The sequence below is a fragment of the Fukomys damarensis genome, unplaced genomic scaffold, assembly GCF_012274545.1.
Source record: "Fukomys damarensis isolate Sample0158 unplaced genomic scaffold, DMR_v1.0_HiC HiC_scaffold_21, whole genome shotgun sequence".
In the NCBI taxonomy this organism is placed as follows: domain Eukaryota; kingdom Metazoa; phylum Chordata; class Mammalia; order Rodentia; family Bathyergidae; genus Fukomys; species Fukomys damarensis.
Window position 1 is genome coordinate 1,568,623 of NW_022900933.1, and position 10,496 is coordinate 1,579,118.

Genomic DNA, 10,496 nt, shown 5'->3' on the forward strand with positions numbered 1-10,496 from the left:
AAAAAAAAAAAAAAAAAGACCCAATCCAAAAATGGGCATCTGAATCGAATAGGCACTTTTCAGATGAAAAATACAAATGGTCATTAAATAGATGAAAAAGACATCAATATAGCTGGCCATTTGAGAAATGCAAATTAAAACAACAGTGAGATTTCCTCTCACTCCAGAAAGAATGGCTGTAATCAAGAAATCAGCCAAGAACAAACGCTGGCAGGGCTGCAGGGAAAAGGAACCCTTCTCCATTGTTGGTGGAAGAGCATAAATTGACACAACAACCATGGAAATCAGTATGGAGATTCCTCAAAAAATTAAAATTAGAGGTTCCATTTGACCAAACTGTTCCCTACTTAGGTTATCTCCCCACAGGAGTTAAAACTATCACACCCCAGTGATACATACATATCCATGTTTACAGCAGCATAGTTTATAACAGCTAAATCTTGGAAACAGCCCAGATGCCCATGAGCAGATGAATGGATAAAGAAAATGCAGTATGTATATATAATTGAGTACTACTCTGCCATAAAGAAGGATAAATGAGGCATTTTTAGGTAAATGGATTCATCTTGAGACCATAATCTTAAGTGAAATAAATCACACACACAAGTTCAAATATCACGTAGTTTCTATTGTGTCAGAAACCCAAAGTATAAATGAGAAACAAAATGGAGGACAGATATTAGGAAGGAGGAAGAACTCTTTCAAATGGGAAGGGAAGTAAGGGATCAGGGAGGGGAAAGGAAGGAAAGGAAAAGGGATATTAGGCCAATAAAGAACTGAAAGAGCGAATTTGGAAATAGAGATTTTGTAAATGAGGAGAGGTTTGGAGGAAGGGGAAAGGGACAAAAAACGAATTAAGATGTGTTATATGCATGTACATCATTATGTACGCCAAACATGTGCTAGTAAAAAGAAAAAAGACTAAAAAAGAAATATGCATACACTTATTTTATACATCAAGCGCTAAGAATAATATTGTACTGAAATATAGTTTTTGTTAAACTAAAATTGGCCCATATATTATGACCATGTGTATGTCAAGAAGAAACAAAAACTTTAGTCAGAATAAATGCAGAATGGAGAATCCACATGTCCTGTGAAACTTCTCTCTAGCCTGCTAGATGCTTGGCCAGCAAAACTGATGCAGGTGGAGAACTTGGCGCCTTAAAACTGGGCTGAGAAACAAATCCCTTCTTTTGCCCTAGAGCTAAACATGCACAGCAGCTGCATAGAACAGGGTCTTACAGAAGAAGTCCAAAGCCCTGTGTCCAAGCTCAGCTGGGAAGAGGATCCAGGCTCATTGACAATTTCTGCCGTGGGCACAAGAGGGGTAGTGGCAGTAATTACTTGGACTACTTTACACCCTTGGTGTGACTTCTCTTTCAGATAATAATTATAACATAAGAAATTTGGGTAACTTAGTGAAGATGTTGTAGAGAAGATTCCTTAAAAAGAAGGAAGTAGGAGCACATGATCTCAGAGGTTCTCCTGAGAACCTGTAAGTCAAAGTAGCTCAGGTTTTCACAATGTTAGGGAGGGAATGTTCTAGGGGAACCTCAAGAGTCAAAACAGAGGACCCCTCAAAAGTCACAGCACAGCTTCTTACTTCAGAGACTTGTCCATCACCCCAGAAGAAAAACAGATGAGAGCAATATCACACTGCTCGTGAAGATCAGGCCTCCAGTCTCCTGGCAAATTGCAGGTGCACCTGCGTCAGGTCTCATGGCTGCATGGTCTCCTGTGTCAGGCCTCCTGATTCCTTAGTAATCATCTTGCACGTTTTACCCAACCTGAGAGTTTCTGAAAGCAGAGCCTCCAGCATCACTCAGATTGTTCACACATCAACGATATGCTGACCATTCCGATCAGCACTGAGTTTCTCAGTTGAGCGTAAAATTTTCCCTCTAGGTTCAGCCAAAGGTTAACTTCTTCAAAGAAAACTGTCAAAACCTGCCATCATGTTTGGTTTGCAGTGTGGCTGCAACACTAGATGTACAAATGTCTTCTTCCACTAAAGTCCTCGTGTCACGGGGGGTCAACACACGCACGGGTTCTGAACAAAAGCTCGCCTGTGGCAGCTGGCATGGAAAGTGAATCTCACCAGCAGGTAAAAAGCAACAAAAGAAAAAAATTGCTCAAAATAATTAGTACCCATTCTGGGCAATTCATGCAGGGTGTTTTCCTAGACTGTCACTTAAAGCTTTCTTTTAGAGAAGGAAATGGGCTGATGAGCAGGAAGAGGAGGCTTGAGATACAGGTGGGAGAAGGAGGTGAAAGTTTCAGATGTATAAAGCAGGTCGGAGCAGAGGAAATGTTGGCCTCAAGGTTCAGACACACTGAAGGATCAAATCAGATCATGAGATCCTCTGAGCACATCCCCCCTGCCATCTGAGTGTCTTTTAGTGATCCAGCCATCTTCCACTTCCATGGAGATTTTTTTTTTTTTTTTGCCAGTCTTGTCCAGTTGGAAAAAGCTTGCTGTGATCTTTCTTACTAAAGTCAGCATTTATACTGGTCCTAAGGATAAGAACAGCTTTGGCAAAAGTTTCCCAAGCCAGGAGTTCTTGGAAGATTTTCATTTTTGCTCACTGAGCTTGTTTTTTTCTTTTTCCTTGTGGAGTTTATTGGTACATTTTAGGGATACAGTACAGTTACATTCATTACTGGGATCCTGTACCTCTACATGACAGGTCTTGGTTCTCATCTTTTCCCCTTGTCCCTGCCTCCTTCACCCCCTCCTCCCCTCCCCCTTCACAAACACTTCATCTCCATTTTTTCATTTTCTCATATTCTTTTCTTTTCTCTTATTACCTTTCCCCCACCCTTCCCAGTTTCCCTACGCCTTTAGCCCCTTTCTTCCTATTTCACATTGTCCATTATATCATTATCACTGAGCTTGTTTACTAGAAACATTTGGGTGGGTAGCGTCGTCAAAACAGACATTAACGTTTTTTTACTTCGCAAAAGATTTTATCCATCGGCTGTCAGGCCCAAAAACCTTTAAACTTCCAATATCGCATGTAAGCTTATGGAAAGATTTGTGGATAATGACAAATCAGTTATTATCACAAATCACATATCATCACACCTCACAAATTTGTGAAGGATATTATCTCAAGGACAATGATTCAAGAATAAAACCAGGTTTTCCAAGAAAATAAAAATCTGAACACCTCCTTTTGTGGCTTTTATATTTACAACATTTATTGTATTTGGAGGAAGGAGTAACATTCTTCCATGCGTTTCAACCTGGGTCTATCTATGACTATGTTGAAAATTGTTTTCTTTGCTTTCAAATATACTTAGTATATGGAAGCAAAATTAATCCAGGTTTTTCTTTTCATTTAATAATGCTCAGGAGACCTGAGACCCATTCAATTAATTACTAGTGATGGAGGAGTCCAATATCAGACATTTCTAAAAGCTCTTCTACATGATGAGAAGAGAAAGATAAGCATTTCATTAGGGCAATGGCCCTGTCACCTGATTCTCAGATGTTCCCCAGATAAGAGACTCCAACTATAATAACACAGGCATTCTTCGGTGGCAATTTCTAGCTGTCATTTGTACAAATGGCGCTTGTAGGATGCTGTTTAATTCTAATGATTTATTTTCAAAACAGTTCTACTAAATTTACTACATTTTCACTTAAGAAAATATTTAGAAGCCCTTAGCAACAATTATGCATCCCATAAATGGCAGGAACTACTATATTCACCAAAGAATAAAAAAATGCAGAATTTTGTGAACCAAAACTTACTCTTGTTGAATACCTTTTATGATAACAAATAGAATCGATGTGTTTTATGATAACACAAAATTTAGAAGAATGGAGAACATTTAAAGCCATTCTCTGTTCTAGTCAATTCTGTGCTTAGTTCCACTTTACTGTCTCTCCAAAGAGTTTCTAGCTTTCAAGCACCTCCACCATCTAAAATAAACCATCTGTTCAGGAGAGTTGCAAGTTTTTGAAAATTTACATATAAACAATATATAACATTCATTCTACATAACTTTTTTCCTATAATTTCCATCAAATCATAGGCACTATCTTCTGGGTTCAGAGTGCATGAGCCTATTAAAAACTCATTTTCCCAGGATAACCATCCATAACACAGTATCTTTACATTTTCCTGATTGTTTTCTTTCAAGACTCCCTTATTTCCATCATTCTGTCTCTTTTTTTTTTTTTGGACCGGGGATCGAACTCAGGAAATTACGAGGCAAGCGTCGGAACTACTGAGCTAAATCCCCAGGCCTCCCATCAGTCTCCTTTGGGTTCAAACCTTTCCTTCCCTACTCACATGTACATATGCCCAACAAGTGTTTACTTTTCCTTATGATAAGCACCCATAACCAAATGGACCAATTAGGGAGCTTGGGACATCATCCCTTTATTGATATCATGTACCAATGCCTCAAACACGCTTCAGTGTTTTGCAGAAATGTCATACTGATGGCCAATGCTGTGTGTTACGAGCTGAATTGCTTCCACCTCCAAATTCATATGGCAAAGCCCTAACACCCAGTGTAACTGATTTGGAGATGATGTCTGAAGGAGAGTAACTGGAGTGAAATGAAGATATAAGGGTGGAGACCTAACCAATAGGATTTGCATCCTTAGAAGGGAAGAAGGCACTGGCACTTTCTCTTTCTTCACATACACAAAGGAAAACTGAGCAAAGAGGTAGCAATCTGCAAGCCAGGAGAGAAGACAGTAGATTTTTTCTGGCACTTTGACTATTGACGTCTAGTCTCCACAAATGTTAGAAAATAAATATCTATTTTTAGGTCACTTGGCTGTCTGCCTCTCTGATGGGGGGACACCCTAGCTGCCTAGAGCGCCTTCACACAGGGGGACCATCACACCCAGGGACTGTGCCATGTGCAGTTCAGTCTCACCCCTTCTGGGGCAGCTCTAAGTACCACCTCCCTCCAGAGCTCCTGAAGGTCCGCTGTGACCGGGACTGAGACAGTACCACAGCCCAGGGCCTCCCTCTGCCCAGTGCAGACGTCCTACACTCTCCTCTCCATTTCAGAGTCTGCTCCCTGGGGCACCCACTTCTGATGGGATCTCACCAAGTCACCTTGAGAGAAGAAAAGACACTCTCTAGTTGCCTTCACTTCACCACGCTCAGAGAAAGTAGCACAATCTCTACCGCGTGCTTCAGAAGGGATATCTGGGAGTTGAGCAGAAAGCGGATTGTGAGCCTTTACAAATACATCTCACCTTGATTTCCACGCCCCGGGTCCTTGTGCCTTCTTACTGTATTGCACTGAGAGCCGCAGAAAGGCAGGGCCAAATCTTTTCATCTGTGTGGTGTCCGCGGCTGCCTAAGAACAGATGTGGCACCGTCGCTGAATCCCAGATAATCCGTGGCTCCTCTCTGCCACTTTGGAACAGTTCCTCAGAAGGAAGTCACAGCCATGGCGATTTGATGTGCCTGTAGTATGAGGCCCAGGAGAGGGGATGTGGACCTCAGCTCCAACAGCTCCAGCCTACCCTGTGTTTCTCCCATCACAGAAAACCTCAGCAATCTGCTCCTTGAGGTCGCTCGGCAAATCTGCCAGTCCAGTGACCCTGGACCCAATGGCACAGTCTGGCCTTGCCTGCAGGTGAACAGAGGCAGCGTACCTGGCATGCTACACGAGGGAGACAGGACCTCATTTGAGCGATGCTGTCAGCACACTGCGAGGACTTCCTCAGATTAATAACCCTGTTGCTCCAATGCTCTTAAGAAAATATAGTCCTGCCGGGTGTGGTGGTGCACACCTGCAATCCCAGCACTCGGGAGGCTGAGGCAGGAGGATCACTGTGAGTTCAAGACCAGCTTGGGCTACATAGTGAGTTCCAGGTCAGTCTCGACTACAGAGGGAGACCCTGTCTCAAAAAACAAACAAACAAACAAAAAAGAAAAAGAAAATATAGTCCTGCTTGGTAATGAATTGTGGATGTGTCGGAGTAGAAAGGGTGATTTAGCAATCACAGACCAAGTTTCATTTAGATGAGTCGTGCCGGGCTGGCCTGAGACTACACATCTGCACGGTGACAGAGGCTGATGTAGAACGCAAGCCCTTTGCGCTATCTTAATGTATATTCTCAACATCTCTCCTTTCAGCTGCCTTAACACTGCTTACGAATGGATTCCCAATGAGACACGTGAAAGTCAAAGACCAGTCCTAATTTTTAAAGTGGCTGTGTTTCCAGCTGATATTTGGAATTCCAAAGCAGTTGGCATTGTGGGGAAGTCAGCCTGGTGGAAACAAGCAAACACACAAAAGAAAGGCATCTAGACCCGACTTCTCTGTTGCAGGGAAATTTTCTTTGACACAGCCAGCCTCGGGGAGGAAGAGCAGGGAGACCATGGGTCTGTGCCGACACACGCACATTCGGATGCTTTGTCCAAAAAGCCCAGTGCTGAAGCATTTCAATTAACCAAGTGGGATGGTTTACCTGATAAAATGCTCTCTGCGTGAGTATAATTACATATTTATACCCCACCGAGATTTTTAATTTCTGTTTGGTTTGTTTGCCTCAAAAGTGTTTGTCACCGGGAGTGTTCTTGATGTGCAATTTTAAAGCAGCATTGGCCAACTGCGTGCTTGTTTTCGTTTTAGATTCGTTACAGTTCGAAGATGGTGCTTCTCACCCTGTATAAACACAATGCCAATCTTCCCCCAGAACACAAACCATCGAAGAACCAGAAGAGCTTTGAAGGGAGGCTGTCAAGCCCCTGTCCCTTGCTTCTCTTCCAGTAGCTTTTTCTTTGGAAACATGGTTGCTATCTTCCCAGCTTTGTTTGTTTCTCATGGTCTGCAATCAAGGTTTCCCTTCAGCCTATCCATCTCCCATCAATATGGCAAAGAGGCCGAAGAGGTCCAGGACCCTCCTGAAAGTCTCTGCCCCTCCCTTCCTGGATGAAAGTACAATGTGTAGATGTAGATAATTGCTTTCGTTCTGCACATAAGCACTGGGTCCCTGCTCTGTCCTAGATGTCACCACGAGGCATCAGCCCAGATCTCCTGGAGCCCTGTGCCAACCAAGGGGCAGGCATGGAGGGCGCTTCACCCATGCATGAGGTGAGCTCCGATGGGGACAGCATGCTGTTCCGGTGGAGGCCTTCTGCAGGAGGAAATCAGCTCTTCCCAAGGCTGTGTGGGCCTTGAGGAGGAGATGTCTCTGGAGGTAGGTCTTAAAGGTTCACCTCACAATCATGAGAGCCTCCAAATTGCTTAGACCAGATAGGAAGCCCCCAAAAGACCAGCATGGTTCCTTCATTCTTTCTTTCAAGAGGAAGCCAATCCAAGGGAGTGGCTCAGTGCAAAAGCCCTGGTTTGAATCCCCAGTACCACCAAAGCAAAAACAAGAATAAGGGTTGTTTTTTCTCAGATTCATGATTTATTGTACAAATTGAATATACTACGATAAATTGACATGAGCTCCTCCGGGTACAGGGACTTAACAGACAGAGTCGAACATTTTTAGAATCCTAGCATATTGAACACCCTGGGTTTGAGCCCCAACACAATAACGTTGCTCTCACAGCTAGAGTTTTTTCTCCTTCGTCTGAAGTATAAGATCTTCAGCGTGACTCTCCATACGTGGCCAATCCCAATTCATTCTACATGTGAGAGTGCGAGAGCTGAAATATTTTTTAATGCCAGTGAGCTGGACTGGGCATCAGTTGCTGGACCTGCCATGATTTCAGTCTCATCAAAGCCACAAATTCCACAGCTGGCATTCTTGAACTTGAGCAGTTACTCACTGATTGCTTTCACATAGCTGTGCCTGCCCACCGTACAAGTTCTCTCTGAGGGACACAGCATGTAGCATCTGACGCTGACTGTCATACTGATCTTGAATAAATTTCCCCCATCACGTGATCCCTGCTCCTCTGATTTTCCTAAGCTGAATTCTTAGCTGCTAATTTCCCTTCCTAACACAGTGAACCTATCATTGGATGCTCCTTAAGCTTATCCTGGATCCTACAGGACTCAGTGAAAGATTTCATTGCTTCCTTGTCTGATAACGTAACTATTGCTCTACCAGTAAAAACTAAAACTGTATGCCAAAGAACAAAGCTTTGGTAATGGGTGGGAGCTAAGCCAGGGGCCACTCTGAATGAGGTCTTCTCAGAGGTGCTCCTGTGCTTCCTTCGAATTCCAGAGCTGTGGGCACATCCGGCCACTCACTCACAAGTCCATACAGAATCACAGCTTGACTCGGGCAGCCGTGACTTAGGGGCTGCCTCGCTGGCTAGGCTCTCCTTGTTTCTTCAGCTTCAGGGTTCTGCTCAAGATTTCACCCCAGATGGCTTTGCCTTAGTTTTTCTTAACCGTTTTTGATCAACTCGGCTAAGGGTTGTGGACAAAGATATCCCTATATTTCCGGTATGTGTCCGGTAGACCTGCTAACAGATCTGGTGGACAGTACAACTATCCACATTGCTTTTCAGTATTCCATTCCTCTCCTTTACATTTTGCTCACTTGGGCCTTTGTTTTCAGAATGTGATCGACATTTCCCAAGGAGAATTTAAGTATTTGTGTCGTTCTATTCAACAAAAACCTATTTCCACTCATGTGAGTGTGAGCTCTAGAAACCTATAGCTCTTTATGGAAATACAAGTCCACATTCTGTGTGCATGAGTTTCCTCTGAACTTCCGCTGCCCACTGATCCCAGTTTAAGGAGCTACTCAGTGATCCACCTGCTATTGTAAAGAAGCAAGTTAGGGTCTCTTCCTGTGAGGTCAGGTTTCCTGCGAGAGCGTGGAACTCAATGCTTGAGAAGTTTGCTAATAATAGGAACTGTGTATTTATCCACCAGGCTACCTGAAATACAGTTGTGTGATTTTACTCAGCATTCAGGGAAATGCAGCATTTTCATTTTCTCTCCCCTTTTGGAAGGAAGCAGACTGAGGAGACTATTAGAGAAAATGCAAATCTCCTGGCTGTTTGGGAAGGCTCCAAAAGAGTGAAAGTGAGCAGTTGCTACCAGCAGTGTTTGGATGAAAATGTAAAATCTTTGTCTTTAAACGTGTTTATTTAACTGCGGAGAGTTTACACGGCTCGGGAATTATAGTGGAAGAAATTACGTCTCACTCCCACCACCATCAGCTTTCTCCACCTGCCAATTGTCCCACTTCAGTCCACAGGGGCATCAGTGATACTTAGAATGATGAAAAGGGAAAACCAACATTTGCTATTAAGATGTGAAAGAATGCAACTGCCTCCCAATGAGGAATCTGCGTTCCTCTGGGCCCCCTGCATTCAGAACCATTTCTTCAAACACAAGTCACCTCTCAGATCGATGTTCTGCCTCCTCCGCGCCCATTGCAGCACAGTTCCTAAGCCACTGCCCCGTGGCAAGCACAGAACTCGGCTCCGGGTAAACGTTCGGTAATTTTTTTGCTGATTTAATTTTGAAATAAAGGAAATGAGTACACAGCTTTGCAGTCGATTGGTAATTAGTGATCAATTAGTATTTTTACTTAAGTTCTTTGGGGGGAAAAACCTCATTTGAGCAAGTGGTCAGGATTTGGTGAATGACTAGGTTGCTTTATAATATTCTCCTGTCTCCCCCACCCTAAATTTCGAGCCCTTTACTTTGAACCAACCCTAAAAATAGGTGCCACAGTAGAAACTGATCAATGAAGGATGAACCAAAGAGCACCAGGCCCTCCATTCTGAGTTTCCAGAATCAAAATCACAATATCTCCATTGACTACTACTGCTCTTATTAACATAGAGACTCCAAAGCCCAGAAAAACATGCCGGGCCCTCATCCTGCTGAGATGGTAACGTGGTCAGAAGGAAAGGTACAGACGCATGAATAACACCAGACCACTGAACTGCAGTTTATGAGGCCTGTCTCTGGTTCCTAAAGCAGATCACAAGATTCCTGGGAAGAAGACGTTTGCAAAGCTCATGATTCATGGGCTCACCCTTTAAAAATCTGATAAAATGAGTTTCAGTGAAAGCTGGGGACTTAGATTTTTTAAAAAGTTCCCCAAGTAATTGCAGGGATCTGTTATCCTGGCAAGGATTTCTTCACGTAGTAGTGTGGTCCCCATGGAACATCCAAGCACATGTTGTGCTCACATGTTGCACACACACAGGAGATGTGGCTGTTAGAAAGAAGACGTTTGGTTTCCCGGGGAACTAAACACTGAGGCCCGTGATGAGATCCGCCCCCCCCTTTTTTTTGTACCGGGGATCGAACTCGGGACCTTGAGCTTTTGAAGCTGGTGGCAGAAGCACTGAGCTAAATCCCCGGCCCTCGTGATGAGATTCTTGATTCTGCAGTGGCCTGGAAAATAACAGAGTTGTTTTGAAATGAGCACCTTTATACTCTATCAAGGTCAAACCTCTTACTTGATGTACTTAACTAACCATGTAAAATATTACATCAGCAAGCCTAGGAGGCACTTAGAGATACATTCCCATTTGCATAATGTCCTCTGTAAGTTAGTCTTTGGTCCTTAAGGGTGTTTAGAA

The 10,496-nt window shown here is 43.4% G+C and overlaps 1 protein-coding gene across 1 annotated transcript in view; it reads left to right on the top strand.

The window, feature by feature from the left end:
* Window positions 1–9,895, top strand: part of LOC104874399 — a 33,685-nt gene extending 23,790 nt beyond the window's left edge. Inside the window, exons 5-6 of the mRNA XM_033766910.1 lie at window positions 6,315–6,473; window positions 6,994–9,895. Coding sequence (XP_033622801.1) covers window positions 6,315–6,473; window positions 6,994–7,084 — 250 coding nt within the window. The 3' untranslated portion in view covers window positions 7,085–9,895. The remainder of the gene's footprint in view (window positions 1–6,314; window positions 6,474–6,993) is intronic.
* The last annotated feature ends 601 nt before the right edge of the window (window positions 9,896–10,496 follow it).